This window comes from Cryptomeria japonica, chromosome 11, assembly GCF_030272615.1.
Source record: "Cryptomeria japonica chromosome 11, Sugi_1.0, whole genome shotgun sequence".
In the NCBI taxonomy this organism is placed as follows: domain Eukaryota; kingdom Viridiplantae; phylum Streptophyta; class Pinopsida; order Cupressales; family Cupressaceae; genus Cryptomeria; species Cryptomeria japonica.
Genome location: NC_081415.1, coordinates 204,080,881 through 204,102,387, shown reverse-complemented (window position 1 = coordinate 204,102,387; position 21,507 = coordinate 204,080,881). Strand labels below are relative to the sequence as shown.

Genomic DNA, 21,507 nt, shown 5'->3' with positions numbered 1-21,507 from the left:
TTTAAACTCTCTGGATTTGGAGCATAACTAACTAGTCTTAAAATAATTAATATAACGTGGTGTTTTCTCATAAAGCAGCAAATTATGAGCATATCTCATTGCATAGCTCGAATAAAAGAATGCAGGTCTGTTCCAAAAGTAGATAATAATTCACAATAAAATTGGCAAATGAGATGTCAATTTGGTTGGTTTGTCTCCCATATTGCTAAATTTTCCCTTTGAATAATGAAAAAAGATTTTTAGACATACCATGTGATTCAGTTACAAGGTGAATGGCGTAATCCTGCATTGCTGTATAAGACTAGTTTTTGAGATCCAATGAAATGGGAATGCAGGTTATTTAAATATTCCCGTTTTATGGTGCCATGTCTTCAAGCTTCTTCAAAGCCTAGTCAATCTCACGCTCTTCCAAACAAATATGTTTCGACCTTACACTAACATTCTTATCTCCAATTTAGAATTCGACCTTACACTAACATTCTTATCTCCAATTTAGAAATCTCCCTTGTATTGACAACAACTTGGATACCTACATTCTACTCTGATTCAAAACCATCTAATGCTCTATATTTTCCTTATGCCTACTCCTGTCTAGGGGGCTACCTTCACAATCAAACTCCTCAACCAATTCCTTTTATGCCTCCCTTTTTTCAGTAATCGCATTGTTCATCTTCTTAGGATAGTTCCTCATATAATGGATTGATGTATAATAATTAAAGTGGATAGAAGGGATATTTTCAAGTTCAAATGGTTGACTCCAATTACCAAACTTGGAAGAGAGATTAATAGAGGGAAGCTCCAAATCTATAGTTACATTCACACAAAAATTAACATATACCTGCCCATTCCTAGACTTGGTAACAACATAAATGGTAATAAGCTTCCCAAATAATTGGCAATATCATTCAACACTTCATCTTCTTAGTACTCAAGAGGCATGCCTAGGACCCTAATCTAAAGATGAACCATATAATTTATGTTATTTGTACAGTTGGTTTAAACTTGGGCTTATTTTTGTAAGATTGGTCTTGATCTTCCTAAGAACTATTGCCCATCCAATAGGCTTCTAGCATACTCATCTTGTTTAGAGAAAGGAAATAATAAAGAAAATTAACCATCACATAAATCTCAACTCTGCTTCTCAAATTCCATTTTCCTTTAGCCCAACTCCTAAAAACATCAATATTTTGCCTTGCACCTATAATTTTCCAAGGAAACAAATATTTAGTCTATCAACCAACATGTTAGGGATCCTAAATAGGGGACAACCATTATCCCTTAGAGGATCCAATAGAATATACATAGTATATCTTAAATGGATTTAAAGATTGATACATAATTTTCTATATATTCTTGAATAGATCTATCCAAGAACTAGATCCCATCCCATGGAGAAAATTCTAATTACGAGCAATCCAATTTAGAATAATAAACCTATATACTTGACCTCCCTCTTGTATTGATGTAATACCATCATGAGTTAGGCTCCACAAGAACTTGACACTAGCCACCTCTTCTATATCTTTACTCAATGCACTATAGCCACACCCTTTATCACTCCAAATAGAGAAGGAAAAAAAACCTTCTTTCCATATATCCTACACATAGAGAAGGGTGGGTCCCAACCCCTCCAACCCTCTTGTACTCCAAAATATCCATCTTGGTATGATCCTTCTAAGATTTGTGATTCACATTTTTTCTCATTTGATAGGAAGCTCAGAGAAGGCCTCTTCACATCTCCCACCAAAACCTAGAAAAAAATTTCTACTTGGTATAAATCTTGGCAATAGGGATTGAAGGAACAATATTATAGGTCTTTTCTGCTAGTAGGATAGGATAAGAGAGATAAATTACCATAAACCAATCATAGACAACTGATTGGGTCTCCAACTAGATATCTAAAAAACATTCTTCTTCCTAATCCAAAGACTCATTACACTTATCCTCAACTTCAACAACATCATTATCATAGCCATATTCATTAATTTTCTTCTCGTTTACATCTTCCTTACCTTTCCCACTCAACACTGATTAAACACATATTTTCTCACTCCATTTTATAGATAATTGATATAGTTTTTTTAATAGATGTAGATTTATTAGAAAATCATCACATTATTAATATAAAATACTAATAAATGTAATATAAAAAAATTTGCATTTTATGGGGTTGTAGATGTTAAAGCTAGAATATAAGATAGAACTCAAGTTAAATGGGAACCTCATCTAGCTAAATACTTCAACCTCAATTTTTATGGGGCATCTAGAAGAAATTTGAGGCTATTAGATGCAAGATGTGCGATTCAAAATTTGTAGGGTATGATAGTTAATTTGGCTTCTTTAAAGTTGGATTAGGCAAAAAATAATAAAATTTAGAAACTCGTGCATTGGTATTGAGGCTATCTAAGAAATGTGGTACCAATAAGTGCTCAACATCAATGGGGGCTCAATCATCATTACAAAAATATTCCAAAAGAAGGGGACACAGATTTAGAATCTAGAATATATCCCAAGGAAGGCATGGGAAATTTTTAAATCCATGCTTTTTTAATTCCATTATTGCTACAAATAAGTGATGGAGTGGTAGATTTCCTTATCCATATCAATCAACAATAATGAGTAACTGGTCATTGCTAAAGAGATCATTTTGGGGATTTTTTGAAGTAAACTTAGAACATTGCATAGAAAAGTATATTATTGTCTTATCTCAAATTTTCCTCATAAGATAGTGTGTGATTGTGATAAATAGTTTCAAATAAAAAGTAATGGTTTTGACAGGAAATCCCTAATTTTAAAGAGTTTATTTAAACTAGATTGATGGTAGTGCTTGATCATTCAATTTGAGAGTGAGTTCAAACATATGAATGAGAGTATAAAACTTTGAATTTTGGGTAATTGAAAACATTGATTTACAAATTTTACAACTAGGATAATAATAGATATTGTAGTGATTTTAACTTTTTTCTCCTAGGATACATGAGGGAACAACCATTCCTTGGACTTTGAGTATGTCAAAGATGTGGCATCTATATATTATTTCATACCTCTATACAAAATTTTGTTCAAGTTTTATTGGGAGTCTTTCTATGCGTGGGAAGTAAAGGATAGGAGCTTCACATAGAACAACAAATAAATTTGTAAATCTATATAGCACAAGGGAAATGAAAATGAGGGAATATGGGTTGATTTGAGTTTAAGAGGCTATAGGAATTTTTCATGATTGGTTTTCCATTAGTCGATATTTCATCAAGAAAGTGATTACTAGAGAATTGGTGTTGAATTTTCCCTAGTAGAGAATCACTAGTGAGGTTTCTTTGATCTTCCTTTTCAATGCAATGGATTTTGTCTAGGATGTTGGTCTAATTAGTGCAATGGCACACAATTATATCCATGATGAATCATACCTTTATAACATTGTATGTGTCTTTGGACCTGTTGTAATTTGTAAGAAAATTTTGTGGATTTGGGTGACATTCTCACCATAGAGTAGGTTTTCTCTTCAATAAAAAGTGTGAAGCTCCCAAATGTTGCTAGAGAGGGGCTCATGGTAGACTAATTGGGTGCTTTGTGAAATTCATTTACCAATCACACGAAAGCTTCTTATTAGAGAGATGATGTGAAAAGGTGAAAGAAACCATAAAATACATATACTTGGTAAGGAATGCTCTATAATAAGGAAATAATCCTTTTTGGATGATATTGGAAGGATAACTTGAGTGGAACTGTATAATTTAGATCAAATACTAGTTAATTTTAGATAATGGATTTGTTCAATTGTTAAATTCTAGTCTTTATTTATTATTTTTACATATTTAATAATGAATTTATTGTTATAATTATTTATTCAAAAGGAGGAGTTATAGACCTACATGAACATGTACAATAAAAACTATTAATATAAAGGGTTAATTAAATAATTGAATATTAGAGTAAAAAATATTAATTTAAAAAAAAAACTATTTAGGAAGAAAATGTCTTTATATATCTAAGTTCGAATTCTAAATGTTTTTTATTAGAGAAAAAACGGGTTTTGAAGGGACCTCGAAACCCTTTAACAAGAGAGAAAGTTTTGACTTAACAAGGCATTGAGCCAAAACACAAAAAACAGAAAAAAAAGCCCCACATAAACATATATAGAACGGTACATACTTGGAACAAAACAAAAAAAAGATGAACTGGTAACTATAATTAATTTAATTAATTTATAAAAATTAAAAAAAAATCAAATAAATTAAAAAAATAAAAAATAAAATTCTAAGTTAATCAACAAAATTGAATAATTTATATTTTAATTTATTTAAAATATGCTATAATTTTTTATCATTTTATATTTACTCTTAATTTAAATATTATTTTAAATAAATAAGAAATTATAAAATAAATAAATTATATCATATAATATAATATGATTTTTAACTTTATTATGTGATGTTTAAATGTAGCATGCTAACAAATCTATCAAGATTTTAATCTCCATTAATCTTGCAAGACTTGTACCTTTGCTAGAGCTAGACCAAGTATCCAATTTACCAAAAACTTAATATAACATAAAATATGAAAATAATAATTAAAAGAGAAACTACTATATTTATGTGTAAATAAATTATATAATATTTTTATATTAATTTTTCAGGTAAAAGAATATGAAGTCAATTTATATTAATGAAAAAAGACTATAAAATTATAAATTATTAAATCACAAATCCACATCTAATCTAATATAATAATGATTTGAAATCAAATTTACAAATGATAAATAAACTCTATAATTTTATTTCAAGTAAAATTTACTTAAATTTAGTATGATTTTAGGGTAGAGATTTTATTCATGTATATGAAAAGATATAAATTTGTCTATTTTTGTCAATTGTTATGTTTCACTTTATACTAAAGTTATGATTTGTTTTACTATGTAGAATCGGGTGCAAGATAATAATGTTGCGTTTGAGGTGACCTACTTATAGGTGCTTTTTTTCACCACTAGGGTAATGTCTCTTGTGCTATTGCTAGAGTTCATTTGTATCTTTGGGTCACTCACCTTCTTGTGGGCATCATTTGGGATGTAGCCTCTTTGCTCAAAGCAATTGGGAGAACCACTTGCATGTTTCTCCTTTGGCTATGAGAAGGGATTGTAGTTAGCAGGGCTAGTCATGACTTCTCTTTGGTAGCGAATTCCCTCGACTACTTCTTGCGATTTTTCCTATTGCAACTGAAGAAGAAGACAAAGAAAATGATAATGATGGGTGGGACCCCCTCATGGACACTTCAAACATTGCTGATGTATGGGGTAAACCAAATGATGAAGATCCTTATCCTCCTTCACTACTACTACTCTTCCAACCTAGTGGCTTAGTTTGTGTTTTTATGCTCCATCTATTGCTCCATATATACTTTAGGGGTGTGATTATTTCCTTTGACTTATTTTTTAATATATGTAACAATATTTTATAAATGATAATATAGACAGTTATTCATTAAAAATATTAAGTTAAATTAAAAATAAAAAATAAAAAATAAAATGCAAAATACAAATTAATTTAAAAGATTCAATATATTTGATAGGTAACAATGCAATACCATGTCTTGCATGTCTTTGGAATTCTTTTCATCCTGATGATGAATCACGGAGTGTGATTCGAAACGTTGATGGGAAAAAAATACACACAATTGAATCCAGAAAAAATTCAAGAATATAAGATGGATTGTGGAAATCTCATAGCTTAATGCAATACCAGTTATATACAAATCGAAAACAAAGGAAATAAAATTATGTGATGTAATGGAGTTTAAAATGAAGACAATTAAAAGAGACGCAATGGTTTTCTTCTCAAATAGGCAATTTACCTTGGAACATGAAAGTGAACTTCACACAAAAAGAAAATAGTGACTCGAAATGCAAATTGCAGTTGAAAAAGGCTAAGGAAATGCGTGCCTAGAAATTAAGCTTATGTTATTACCACGTAAAAGTGAAGTATAACGGTTATTTTGATCTGTCGGGCTACTTTCTTGACTTCCACCATGCTAAAGCCGGCTCTTTCTCCCGTAGATAAAACTTTCCATGAAATTTATATTAAGTTTGCCGATGTTAATCATGTTGAATTTGCCCTATAAATATGAACCTCTGCAGTGCTTTCTTCATGATAAATTTGGTTTCTGATATATCATCTGGTTGTAAGAAAGGAGAGAATTGAAAAGCTAAGTAATATGGCCAAGGGAGGAGAAGTTTGTAGTGCTAGGGTTACTCCTCCTGCTTTGCTTTTGGACATGGAAGAATTCAGGCAATGGTCTTTTTACAGGGCCATATTAGCTGAATTTGTTGCTACTTTGTTGTTTTTGTATGTGACAGTTGCCACAGTGATAGGGCATGTCCACAGCAATGGCCAGAGCCTCTGTGGAGGAGTGGGTGTTATGGGAATTGCATGGGCCTTTGGTGGAATGATTTTTGTGCTTGTGTATTGCACTGCAGGAATTTCAGGTAATGCTTAATGCTTTAAAAGTGAACTTGGGACTTTTCTAGATTGCAAATAGCTATCTATGGCTATTCTGGTTACAGTTTTTTAATTTATACATGGTTTTTCCAAAAAAATAAAAAAATAGCAGTCTTTAAATTCTTTTCAAAACATGATTTTTTTTCAATAAGATCCATCAATTAATGTGATTTAAATTTTACTATTTACGCCAAAATGATGATGAACAGTCTCATACTTTGAGATGAACATATGTGCAGGTGGGCACATAAACCCTGCTGTTACTTTTGGGTTGTTAATTGCTAGGAAGGTGTCAGGAAATAGAGCAGTGTTATACATGGTGGCACAATGTTTGGGTGCGATGTGTGGGGTGGCAATAGTGAGAGCCCTACAAAGCACTTACTATGTTACAGGGGGAGGAGGAGCCAACAAGGTGGCACATGGTTATACACAGGGAGCAGCCTTGACTGCAGAGATAATTGGCACCTTTGTCCTAGTCTACACTGTCTTCTCTGCAACTGATCCTAAACTTGCTGCTAGCAATTCCCATATACCTGTAAACAAATAATATATACCACTCTTTATTGAACTCTATAGTTTTTAGATAGCTATACGATATTATTTTAGACTTAGATCATCATAGATCACTAATATGTACGTGTGTTACAGGTATTGGCTCCCCTTTCAATAGGATTTGCAGTATTTCTGGTTCATTTGGCAACCATTCCAATTACAGGTACAGGCATCAATCCTGCCAGGAGCTTCGGAGCAGCTGTGGTTTATGGTCATAAAAAATCCTGGGAAGATCACGTAAGATAAAGAAACTTCCATTATTATGTTTTGTTCTTTTAATTTTTGTTTAGAATGATGCTTGAAATGATGGGTTGTTTTGCAGTGGATATTCTGGTTGGGTCCATTCATTGGAGCTGCAGCTGCAGCAGTGTTCCACAACGTAATACCATCTTAATGCAAGTAGCACAAGCCAATGGTTAAACATAGAAGTTGCATACTTCAATGGAGTTATTCTTATTTCGTCTTTGTTGGGTAGTTCCAGTTTTATATTACTATTCACAGATATTATGGTTTTATATGAGCAAAGCTATGGATGGAAGAATGTTCAATTATAAATTGATGTTTTCTCTTGATTGTTATATATGTGGTGTTTTGTTCATAGTGGCATGGTGTGATGGTTAAGTTGTGGTGTTGTTGTTGGGGTGGTATTGTTGAATGTTTAAATGGGGATGAGGTCCCCCGTTTGTGATCTCATGGGTTCGTAGCTCCAGATCAAAAGCATTTACCCTTTCTTTAAAAAAATATATGTGATATTGTTTATAATGCAATATGAGAACCAACAAGGATCAATCATGATCCTGATTATAGTAATTTTATGTTTATTTTCATTTTCAATAGAGTGATGTTATAATCTTTGGTGTATCTTGAGAGAAGCAAAATGTTACATCACTCCACAATAAGTGGTGCAAAGAAAAATCTCTTCCATTCTAAAGAGCATGAGAGTATTTTGATACTAAACTGAAAGTTAAAGTTGCTCACTATCATTATCTTTATCTATGAACAAATTTAATGGCGAGGATGTGCAATAAATAATATAACATATATATAGTTTTAATTAGAAATATTTTATTTTATTTTATAAATTAAAAATTAATATATATATATATATAAATGTTTATAATAAAAGATAGTTTTGATTAATAAAAACGAGATAGGCTCGTACCATTACATAACCGCAGAGCAACACAAAGAGCGCATGAGAGATGCACAACCAACCAAAAAAAACCCACCAATACATAGCAAAAATCTAGCAGGTCGAACAAAGAGCCAAAAACTACACTAAAAGACCAACAAAACAGGGAAGAATTGAAACAACCATCCAACACATACACAAAGAGATGGTCAACTACATGGGGGTACCCTTTTCCTACCAATTATCCTGGCAAAAACTAAGCACTTTAATCAGAAAAGACACTTTTTTACTTGATCCAATCCAAGAGCGAGAGGAGACCAATGCAAAATCAGAGGTGGCATTAACCAAAGATGTCGTGGGGCCAGAGCTTGTGGCCAAGGACCTTATGTGTTTCCTTTTCTTCGCTCTTTTCCTTTCCATCTTGTCTTGGATAGCCTATAGGGAGGCATTGTGCTTACTAGTCGTGATCCTAAAAGGTAGGTAGTTGGAAAATTAATTTTAAATATTCACAAAATATTATATAAATCAAAGAGTTATCAAAGTATAAAGATATAAATATATTAAGCATATGTTACTACATTAGAAAAAGGAAGGGGTGGATCATCCTAAGGACAAGGAACAACCCAAAAAAATCCTCACTTTGGGGAGGATCTAGATCCACCTCGAGCATCCTACATAGCAAGAGGAATAAGCACTCCCCACCTAGGACTTGGAAGAGACCAATGAATATTGACTTAGTTTCATCATAGGTTGTAGATGCCCACCTATAAGGCCTTGTGTTAGCCTTCCCATGTAGAGATGAAATTCGATCCCCTCTGCTCAAGGAGTGGGAGAGAAGTGGTCATGAGTGTGTAAAAGGATCCTCCACAATGGTGCCAAGTGCATAGTAGTTTTTTTGGAATAATTTTGGCTTGTAGTGTATGGTGCATGCCCTACTATTTAAGAAGGTCTTGAGTTGTTGAAACTTTGAAACTACTTTTTTAGCTTACACCTAAATTTGAAAGAACACAAAGGTGAGCCACACATGTTCTCTTTGATAAAATAGTACTTATAAATCTTCTAATGATTAAAGATAGTAGACGCACTAGAATTCCAAACCTTAATTATAGAAAAGGATTTAAAGAAATTTCAAAAGGCTAGCAGTATAAGGTGTCCACTAGAAAGAATCCTCAAAAAGACCTTCAATGAAAATATCCAAGATGAAAGAGATTGTAAAGGCTATTGACCAAAATTGAAGCACTTTTCGTTTGTGGACAAGTTCATCAAAGGTTCTTAAAGTCCATTAAAGTGAGACATTGAATGCAAAATATTTTTTCTTAAAGACAACAACTTGGTAAAGTAGACACCCAAAAAAAAATGCAAATATAATCTCAATCCTTGCATGCCAAATGTATTGAGTCAATAGCGATAGTAATACAAAAAAAATTTATCCCGCAATGATGGTTTTAACTTCTTAGGAACCAAGGAAAAGGAGCTATGAATCTTGTAAAAGATCCGAAGAATGTAATTTTTCAAAAGTGTATCACAATTCCAATAGCAATCCTTGCACCACAAAATTTTTACTTGAAGAGCTAATTTATGAAACCAAAAACAAGGAAAGGTTCCTAAATACAAAATAGAAATAATATAATAATTCATAAGACCATACTTCCGAGTTAGTGCAGGACCATGGGGGCCCAAAAAGCGGCGATGTGAAAAAATAGCCTTTTCCACTCGCCTAAAAATGTGAAAATCCATGTTGACTTTTTTCTTGGCTTGGGTGTTAGTACACCTTGGCATGGTAAACACCTAGGCAAATCGGATATCCGAGAATATCAGATATCCAATTTTTATAGGTAATTTTAAATTAAATTATAAATTATATATTATATAATAATATATTATGTATTATATATAATACGTATAATATAATATATTATATATTATTATATTATATAATAAATAATATATAATATTGTATTATATTATATAATAAATAATATAATATAATAAATAATATATAATATTGTATTATATTATATAATAAATAATATAATATATTGTTATTTTAAAATAACTTAACTATAAAAACCAGATATCCGAGTTTATCGGATATCCGCTTTCTCTGAGAAAATAAAAGAGGACTGTGCCCGTGGGTTATTTTTTACCCACAAGCTGCGCAAATTTAAGCAAATCTGATATCTGATTTTGTGACCCAAATTTGCAAAAAAATCCAATAATAGGTAGGATTTTTATTGTTTTTCATCATTTTCATTCAAAATTTTGCCTTTTTTTAATGTTTATTAGTTTTTTCATTCAAAATATGTTTTTTTCCTGAAAACTAGGTTTTTAAAAAAATTGTTCAAATTTATTAACTAAATTCAATTGTTTACATTCAATTAGGTTAAAAATGGGGGATAACAGTGAAAACATTGATCAACCACAACCGCAACAACCAAAGCCTCCTGCACAAAACCCTCCTTTGCCAAACCCTCCCTCAATTCAGGATTTAATTGCACAAAATTTGAACCAATTGAGGGGGATTGTAGATGTCTATCATAGGATCCCTCGCCTGAACCCAATGTTTGATCCCCTCACATCCATCATAAAGAGTATAGAAATTGTCATCGAGGAGCACAATGCCACTCTTTTGTGGCGAGATTCTATGAGGGAACAATATGCAGATGGCTTGTCCTATAAGGAGATCAAGGATCTCGAGATATCCAAAGCCGCTATCACCACATTGTTTGTGAATCCCCGCATTGGTCAACCCGTAGAACCCAAAAAATAAAACTTTCTATTAAATGGTGCACAAATGATGATATTGTGAAAAACTTTTGGGATCGTTGGTGGATGGTTTTTGATAAACCACCCAACAACAATCTTGATGTCCCCTTCTACTTCATCAAAAAATTGTGTGCTGAGTTTGTTTTAGGAAAACATGTGAACTACTTTGACATCCAACCTTTCCAGGGTGCGGGTTTAGGTATGCCCCAAAATAGACTTGGGGTAGTCAGAGTAGTCCAGGGCCCATATGTCCCCCCTCCTCCTGTTGATCCCCCACCTCCAGTGCAGCATCCATATATCATCTATGAGGCGACGCCACATACCATATTGGCTATTCACTCTTTGAGTAGCCTTTTGGTTTCTAAGGTTGGGGTAGTAGCTCAACCTTCTTTTGATGGTAGTGGTGCATCCGATGGCACTGGCACGTCCTCCTCGACTCCACACATTTTTCGTGCCCCATAGTTGTGTCATGTGTGGGCACCTATGCTTGGGTCCAATTGGATAGCCTGTTGATCCTCCCACGCACAATGTAGATTATGAGGTGCATGAGATGCATGATGCACCAGACATTATGACAGGGACTAGAGGATACCTTGGAGAGTCTTGGCATGCTAGAGGCAAGGAGGCACCTTCATCATACGTTGATGATGTAGTGGTAAGATTTATATTTTCACAGTTCATTCTAAATTTTAAATGAGTATTTATAATCTAGATAATATTAAGTATTATTTTTTATTTATATGGTCTATTTAACAGTTGATGACAGAGGAGGAGTTGACACAAATCCAAGAGGGCACCTTGATGGTCATTTCATTTTGCCTTGATAGCTTTACGGTAGATATATTATTGCACCTAGTTGTTTGTATTTTATTGTACATACATGCTCATCATTTATATTGGTATTAATTAGATTATGTAGTAACTTGCATGTATATCTTATTTTACTCTCATAGGGCAAAAGTAGCGCGAGTGCAGGGCTATGCGATTCGGGATTAGGTAGTACAACTGGAGACAAGGGAAAGGTAATTGAATGCAAATATGATTGAATGAATAGTTTAAATAACTTATAATGATTATACACATCTAGACATAGATTGATAGTTTCACATACTTGTTGTGTATATGTACAGAAAATTCATGGCTTCACATCCTTGTTGACTACACCCACTATACCTCAATATGAAGAAGAAGAAGAAGAAGAAGAAGAAGAAGAGATGCCTCAGGTACATGTGTTTATTTTATTTTGTGTTTAGTAGATATAATTCATTATTATCAGTGACAATTATATGCTAACTTGTATCAATGTCATGTTTGTGAGCATATGTAGGTTGTGTATGAAAATATTGAAAACATACTTCCTCTACCAAAGTCATACATCAAGAGTCCTCCAAAGCCGAAGAGAAAATGTGGAGATGAGGTAAACAAGAATATTTCAATTATAGTTCATTTTTATGTTAACTTTTCGAATATGAGTTATATAATATAACCAATCTTAATCATGGTTTGTTTTTTCTTGTGTAGGATCCCTCAAAGCCGAGCAGTGCGGCAAACAAGATCGATTTTGATGATCTATCAATATCTTCAGATGTTATAGATAGTTTTTGGATGCTTACATGTCTAGTTGGCATGCATATTTTTTATATGAACATACATTCATGTATATAGACATACATTTTGTTTGAGTTGGCATTTATGCCATATTTGTGTATGGACATACACTTGTAATCATTTGACATTTTCATAAATGCAAAAGTTGATATTTGATCATATAAATTGTTTCTCATGTGTGCATGGTGTTATCATTTTAAGCTTTAATCTTCAATCCAACAATTAACAATGGTTAATAATGGTCATTTAATGAACAGTACAATTCATTTCATTTCATCGTAAGTGTTGTTTGTATAATCTTCAGATTATATATAATTCATTTCATGACCTCCTTGCTCATCAGGCCTCCACGAGGTCAAATTTGGAAGACAAGTGTTTTGATGGATTCTCAATGTAAATAAGGTGAAATATAATCATTTTTAATGTAATAACGTCATCTAGATCAATATTTGTTATGTCTAGTCATAAGTTACCCATATTGGCAAAATTGCTCAAGATTGTTCAAAAGTTGTAAAACGTTGTCAATGGGGGATTCATGTGTAGAAATGATTCATCTTGGTTTTTCAAGATCCCCTACGGTTTTATTAGGGAAACATTTTTTCAATTGGCGAAAAAATCGTCAGTCTGATTCAATCAAATGTTTTTGTGTGGCAAATTTCTCATTTTTCTCGTCGTGATCACAAACCGTTGGTTCTGACATGTCCATTTAGGTGTTCTTACCCTACAAATGCACCCCCCCCCCCCCCACCCCACTCGGTCAAACGCTCGTGGTCATACCATACCGGTGTCGTCCCTTGAGCACCCTAAGTGCTAAAAATTATCAAACTTTGACGGGCCCTAACTCGGAATCTGTGGCACCTGCGAATGATCTTTTTGAGCCTATGGGCCCATGAGAGGGGTCCCTAGAAAATACTATCTCGGTTTGTTAATATTCCCTATGGTTTAATTAGGGTAGCATTTTTTCAGTTGGCAAAAAAATCGTCAGTCTCATTCAATCAAATGTTGTCGTGTGGCCAATTTCTTGTTTTGCTTGTCGTGATCATGAACCGTCAGTTCCAACATGTCCAGTTACGAATTCTTACCCTATTCATGCTCCTATTCCCCCCGCCCCACTCAGTCGAATGCTCGGGGTCATACCCTACTAACGTCATCCCTTGAGCACCCTAAGTGCTAAAAATTGTCAAACTTTGACGGACCCTAACTCGGAATCTGTGGCACCCGTGAATGATTTGTTTGAACCTACGAGGACGCGAGAGGGGTCCCTACAAAATGCTATCTCTATTTTTCAATACTCTCTAAGATTTTATTAGGGCAAGATTTTTTCAGTTGGCAAAAAAATCGTCAGTCTCATTCAATCAAATGTTGTTGCATGGCCAATTTCTCGTTTTTCTCATCGCGATCACGAACCATCGGTTCCAAAATATCGAGTTAGGTATTCTTAACCTATGAATTCTCCTATTCCCTCCCCCCCCCCCCCCCAACTCGGTTGAACGCTCGGAGTCATACCCTATCAGCGTTGTCCCTTGAGCACCCTAATTACTAAAAAATGTCAAACTTAGGTGGGTCCTAACTCAAAATCCGTGGCACCTGTGAACAATCTATTTGAACCTATAGGTCCACGAGAGGGGTCTCTACAAAACCCTATCTTGATTTTTCAAGATTCCCTACGGTTTTATTAGGGCAACATGTTTTTAGTTGGTGAAAAAATCGCCAGTCTCATTCAATCAGGTGGCCAATTTTTTGTTCTTCTCATCGTGATCACAAACCGTCAGTTATGACATGTCCAGTTATGCATTCTTACCCTATGCATGCTCCTATTCCCCCCCCCCCCCCCCCTACTCGGTCAAACGCTTAGGGTCATACCCTACCAACATCGTCCCTTGAGCACCCTAAGTGCTAAAAATTGTCAAACTTTGACAGGCCCTAACTTGGAATCCGCAGAACCTGTGAATGATCCATTTGAACATATAGGGCTATGAGAGGGGTCCCTACAAAAGCTTATCTCAATTTTTCAAGATTCCCTACGGTTTTATTAGAACAACATTTTTTTAGTAGATGAAAAAATCGTCAGACTCATTCAATGAAAAATATATAGATAAACAAGCATTACACTGTAGACACATAATGATCATCAATATTTCCATATATTGTATACACATAATTACCATTACACTTGCATGTGACATCCATGAACAAATATGCAAACGTGATTTTTCATCATTATCAATAGAACTACAACAATGTACTCATGTGCATATACATTGTGTATCATCAATATAACTAAACCATTTTGCTCATGGACATCATATATCATCATAACAAAGTTAAATCAATTCACATATATATACAAATACAACATCCCACTTCATCTACATCAGACATCCTCATGTCCTAAGAGAAAATCTTATGTAGAGCAATGCCTGCATATAAATGAAGACCAAAATAAGCAACCTTTTTATGCAGAATGAATGTTCTACTTGAAACAAATTATAACACTTAATACAAATTATTTTTTCAAATTATAAATAGATCATTTGAAACATTTTTAAGACGTACAAGATTGTATAATCACGAAACTTACCAATTTCTCTGCAAAGTCTACAAGCATAACTTTGAAGAAAGACGCATGTAGATTAAAGCCCTTCTCACTGCATTTCTCTGCATGGTTGAAGATGATGGTAGATATTGTCATTTCTAAATGGTAATACATTCACTTGACATAGTGTGTGAAATTTTACAAAATTTAATCATATTGACAAAGTGAGGGACTTAGTGTTTACACACAAAATTTAATCTCATTAATGCACACAAAGCATATTGTGTTGTGTTTGGCTATAAATTTTTGCAGTTCTTGAAAAGAAAACTTAAAAAGTAGCTAAATATTGATAACCCCAAGGAATATGTACCATCACCAAGAGTAAACTAATCAACGACGAATGATCTAGCACGAACCTGTATTTTTAAGAATTGTTAGTCTACACATAAAATGCATGCATGAACATAAAGGCTTTATGATAATCACTTCAACTGAAATGCATGATAATAAATGAAAATGTGAGATTATATACCATAAAAATACGTCCCTTCGAATTATATCAAGAGAACCCACTATGTTGATGCAAAAATCATAATGCGATAGTGTTATATATCATCAAAAAAAATTGCATGAGCATAAAGGTTTTGCTATAATTATATCATCAAAAATTGTCAAATAGTGTTGTCTATTATAAAAAATTGTAATGCTCATGAAATGCATGATAATAATCTTTGTTGCAAAAATTGTAATGCTAATCAAAGAATCATTTCTATAGAAATAGCAACCATCATCTCTAGGGCATAAAAAATAGATCTTGCAAGTCTCTTGATGATCTCAGAAATAGCATTGCACCACACTCCTACAACATCTCATTAGTATGCATCGTAGAATGAATATGGCATAAAAGTTAATGGTACATTGAAAAATCCACATGGTACTTGCAACAACAAGTATTACGAATCTTAAGAGGTACACAATAAAATGGATTGAAAGATTCAAATGCCCTTTGTGATATTTGCAAAGTTGGATACATGTACTTCACAATTTTTTTTGTACAACATTGTTTGGCTTGATTCCAAGAAATGTTTGGGATGCGGTGTGTGGTCTCAGTTGTCGATTATTATTTTCAAAACATCCTTTAAATTGGGTAATACTCTAGAATTAGAGTACCAAAATTGTTGAATCTCCTCCTTCACATTGTCAGTCAACTTTCTATCAACATGTGGAAGCCTCCCACCAAAAGCCCATGTATCATGTTGAAGTGGATCGTCAAGTCTTTGTCTTCGTGCAAGTGCTCTATCCAAATTTTTATGGTTTATGTTCAAATCAACACAATTTTATCTCATTTGACGAGCCTTCCTCAATTGATGGCTTACTAAGGAGGTTGTAATCACTCTTCGTGCAACTCTCTTATCTCTTTCCTTGGTATTCTTTCTAATAGAATTAAGAGCATCAAATAGACTTTTGGCAATAATAGAATTTCTCTCCATCTTCTTGTTCATACGAATCTTCAATTTTTTTAGCAATGGTCTCATCTTTATCATCTTTAGAAATTGAACAAAAAGTTGGCATTGCTCAGTCAATGTCTTATTGCTAAAATTTTGGTTGAAAAGTTGTGTAGCCCACAATCGAATGGTTCTTGTTGACCTCTTGCCTTAAAGATTCACAATAATGTTCTCATCAATTTCAAGTAACCATTTTGGGGTTCTTGAAGGTCTTGGATTTTGAAATTTTCTTTCATCCATGAGAGGGTCTTCATTTCTGAAGTAATTAGGTGTTACACATTGTTCACTTGGTTGAGCAATTCCACCTTCAATGTCAAAATTTTCCACATTTTCACCTCCAATGTCAAAATTTTCCACATGTTCACCTCCTATGTAAAAATTTTCTACATTTTCACCTCCAATGTCAAAAAAATTCATATTTACACCAAAATTCTGGCCACCTTCATTGTCAACTCCCAAATTTTCACTTTTCATTCTCACATCATGTTGAGAATTTTCATTATCACTTACAAAATATACATTTTCATTTTCAATAACTTGTTCAACATTTTCAAATTCAATTTACTCTTCACTTGAAGTAACATTAGCAATATTTAACATACCTTGTCTTCTCCTCCCATGACCTTCTCTATCTCTTTCTCTATACACTTCAATTTGGTCATTTGAAATATTTCTTTTGCGTTTAGACTTCCGATGATTACTACTCCTCATTTACCTCCACAAATATGCTCCTAAATGATTGACAATGTAAGATTTGAATTTAAGAATCTCTCAAAAGCACAAATTTGTCTCAACCTATTTGAAAACCCGTGATTGTCGATATAAACTAGAGAGAGAGAGAGAGAGAGAGAGAGAGAGAGAGAGAGAGAGAGAGAGAGAGAGAGAGAGAGAGAGAGAGAGATTATGGGAGAGAGGGAAGAGGGGGTAGGGGGACAGAGAGATTAGGGGACAGAGAGAGATATTAGGGGAGAGAGAGATATTAGGGGTAGAGAGAGAGAGACTAGGGGAGAGGGAGAGAGAGATTAGGTGAAAGGAGGAGAGAGAGAAAGATTAGGGGAGAAGGGGAGAGAGAGAGATTAGGGGAGAAAGGGGGAGGGAGAGGGGGAGAGAGATTAGGGGAGAGGGAGAGAGAGATTAGGGGAAAGGGGGAGAGAGAAATATTAGGGGAGAGGGGGAGAGAGAGAGAGAGATTAAGGGAGGGAGAGAGAGAGAGAGAGAGAGAGAGAGAGAGAGAGAGAGAGAAATATTAGGAGAGAGGGGGAGAGAGATAAATTAGGGGAGGGAGAGAGAGAGATTAGGGGAGAGGGGTCATATGACTCCTTATGACCCATAACAACCCAATATGGTGCCATAAGGGGTCATATGGTGTCTTAAGGGGTCATATGGTGTCTTAAGGGGTCATATGACAAAATATGACCCCTTAGGACATAATATGACCCATAACGACACAATTTGGTATCGTAAGGGGTCATATGTTGTCTTAAGGGGACATAGGATCCAATATGACTTTGTAGGACACAATATGACCCATAACAATACTGTATAGTGTCGTAAAGGGTCATATGGTGTCTTAAGGGGTCATATGACCCCTTAGAACACAATATGACCCATAATGACACCATTTGGTGTCGAAAGGGGTCATATGGTATCCTAAGGGGTCATAAGACACATTATGACCCCTTAGGACACCATAGGACCCATAACAACCCAATATGGTGTCATAAGGGGTCATATGTTGTCCTTAGGGGTCATATGGTATCCCATGACCCCTTAGGACACCATATGACCCCTAACGACACCATATGGTGTCATAATGGGTCATATGACCCATAACAACACTGTATAGTATCGTAAAAGGGTCATATTGTGTCCTAAGGGGTCATATGGTGTCTTAAGGGGTCATATGACACAATATGACCCCTTAGGACATAATATGACCCATAACGACACAATTTGGTGTCGTAGGGGGTCATATGATTTCCCAAGGGGTCATAGGACACAATATGACCCCTTAGGACACCATAGGATCCATAACAAAGTAATATGGTGTCATAAAGGGTCATATAGTATCCCATGACCCCTTAGGACACCATATGACCTCTAATGAAACCATATGGTGTAATAATGGGTCATAGTGTGTCATAAGGTGACAAGATGAACCATTATTACAATATAAAAAGCAATGCCAATATTATTTACAACAATTTGACACCTAAGGGGTCATAGAAACAATGTGACCCCTTCCCCTCTCTCTCTCTCTCTCCCCCTAATCTGCCTCCCTCCCTTCCCCCTCTCTCTCCCCTCTCTCTCCCCTAATATCTTTATCTCTCTATCTCTCTCTCTCTCTCCCTTCCCCCCTCTCTCTCTCCCCTTCTCTCTCTCTCTCTCTCTCTCTCTCTCCCCCTCTCCCTCTCCCTAATATCATATATTGATATATTTATAAATTAATATATTATATTAATAAATAATAGATTAATTATGTGCAAATTTAGTTATTGAATTTACTTATTAAAATCGGATATCCGATTTCTATTGTACAAATTTCAAATTTCAATTTTGGCTTGGGTTTGCTTTGGGATTTGGTTTGGAAGTGACAAGCCTAGAAAGTCAATTGAAAAAACGTGTTTTTCAGTATTCCTTGATTTTCCAGACTTTACACTAGTGGTTGACGACTTTTTTTATAGCCAAAAATGATAAAATGAAAAGGGTTTTTTAAGGACATTCTCAGCTTTTCAACATTATAAGGCTTGTCTTATTTTCACTTTAATAAATAATTATTTTTTATTTTCTAATTGAATTCTGACAAAAGAGCTGATTGATAGAATGATTGAAAAACACTCATAACTTCAAATTGTATAACATTTTTTGAATCTGAAACATGCGTCACATCCTATGCTTCGTCTACTATAGGGAAAAATAAAAATAATTTTTTTTTTAGAAGGATTTGACCAAGTTAAGGTGGTCAGACGTAGGAGTTTCTGAATTTATGAAAAGTTGTAGTAAAAAAATCATAAATAATTATTTACTTTATATAAAATTATGTGTCACATCCGAACATGAGTCTAATACTTATATTATAAATCTTATAAAAAAATATTATGATTTGATTGTGATTAGGGTGGTCAGACATACACCTACTTCTTATCTTTTTCCTGAAATTTTAGTACCATTGCATTGAAATTTGAAATTTATATAAATAGGATTTTTTTTTTCCAAAAAATAACTAGTAGCTTAGAAACTACATTCAATTTTCTATAGATTCTCTTCTTACATATTTTAAAAATAATGTTCACAACTTATTCAAATTTTCATGTCAAGTTGCATAACTCTGATTTTTTGAAATTTCATTGCCACTTAAGGGCCTATTTTGGCACACCATGATCCTGCACATACCCTTCCTCTTTAGAAGGACATGACAACAAAGTAAAATTCAAAGAAGTTATAAGATCCTAAATGTTATGAATGTCTTTTCTAAAAATACCAAGAGCATTTATGATTGATAACCACCACATGTTATGGATATTAAAGGAAAGACCAACTAGAATCTCATGGACAACCCACTTAAGGAATGAGTTGACTAATTCAATTTTTGTATAGATGTTATGGGAAAGAAACAAGGCTTTAATTGTAATTATAAATAAGTTGATGAGATACAGAGACATAGAGCTAAGTCATCACAAAATTATTAGAGAGGCACATGTGACAACAAGTTATGCCCACAAATGCGGGACCATGCATCAATTTTTGTCCTAGTCCTTGATGCTAAATGTGAATAGATTAAAATCTTTTGAAATCAAGATGTCGCATAGAATTTGTTCCTAGAAGCTCATGGGAAATTCTTGATCCATGACAGATTTTTCACTATGGTCCTCTAATTTTTGCCTCTACAAAAAATAGATCTAATTGTCATCATCTCCTCTTCTAGATTCATCATTCGTCACTCCTGGCTCTATCACCTACACAAAAAAGAAGGGAAATAGTGTTGTGGATAGGGGCTTGCCTTAGGTCAAACCCTAGTTTTGGAATTAACCCTAATTGAATTAAAATTGTAATGGAAATGCTGAAGGAATGATATACCTTAGATTTGCTATAATTGATAATGTATGATGAGTCAATGCTAGGTTTAGATGTGATCACAAGTGTTGATTAAATAACATGACTTGACATAACATGAACATGAACATGAATGAGCTAATCAAACACACATATTTCTATGAAGATTGATGTAGATTTACTACTCTATGATGAAGAATACGATGGGATGAAATGTTGTCTTGAATGATTGATGACAGATTGTGCTAGGAATGCTTAGAGTAATGTAGGAGCATCTAGTGCTGTAAGAGGAATCTTGCATCACCCAAAATATTGTATTTTACTTTTGTTTTGTAATTTTATTTAGTTGTTTTGGAGCCCATGATGATACATACAAGGTGTAGGACAATTAGAAGCTTGAAATGACAAAAAAATACACCAACTATTTATAGTAAGTTAGCATATGCGGGTTCGTATGGACATGAAAACTAACCACAAGGAGCGAAATTAAAAAAAAATGATTGGTGAAAGAATCATCTCAACATCTTGCACCGTTTGGAAGATATTAAAGTTTTTGTATTGAGAACTTTCTGCAATGAAGTTTCAAACTCAAATTTGAGGACCTTAGAAGCCCCAAAAAAGGTTGAAATCTAGACAAATAGATATTCAAATTATTTTTTGTTGTAGGTCTCTTCGCAAGCTTTTCAACAATATGTTATAATAACGAATCAAATGCCTAAGTCAAAAGTTATGGCTCCCAAAAGTTTTGCCACCAAAACTCAAGTTTCAATGAAATTCCAGCTGGGTAGGAAAAATAAACCAATGGACCACTGGGTAAAAGCACAATGTTGTGTCACACTTTTATAAAGGAAGTGGTCAACACAAATA

General features: G+C 34.0%; 1 protein-coding gene across 1 annotated transcript; it reads left to right on the top strand.

Moving 5' to 3' along the window:
* Positions 1 to 6,204: 6,204 nt before the first annotated feature.
* LOC131041061 (probable aquaporin PIP2-8) lies at positions 6,205 to 14,152 on the top strand. The gene is made up of 5 exons (XM_059214145.1): positions 6,205 to 6,475; positions 6,728 to 7,023; positions 7,137 to 7,277; positions 7,363 to 7,417; positions 14,115 to 14,152. The coding sequence occupies exons 1-5, from the start codon at positions 6,205 to 6,207 to the stop codon at positions 14,150 to 14,152; spliced, it is 801 nt and encodes a 266-aa protein (XP_059070128.1).
* The last annotated feature ends 7,355 nt before the right edge of the window (positions 14,153 to 21,507 follow it).

What these genes read in the sequence shown, in the direction of transcription:
- LOC131041061 (XM_059214145.1), top strand. Translation starts at nt 6,205, where the DNA reads ATGGCCAAGGGAGGAGAAGTTTGTAGTGCTAGGGTTACTCCTCCTGCT. An exon ending in TTGCACTGCAGGAATTTCAG is followed by an intron (nt 6,476 to 6,727) that starts GTAATGCTTAAT and finishes ACATATGTGCAG; the next exon opens with GTGGGCACATAAACCCTGCT. An exon ending in AGCTGCAGCAGTGTTCCACA is followed by an intron (nt 7,418 to 14,114) that starts ACGTAATACCAT and finishes TAGGTGGGTCCT; the next exon opens with AACTCAAAATCCGTGGCACC.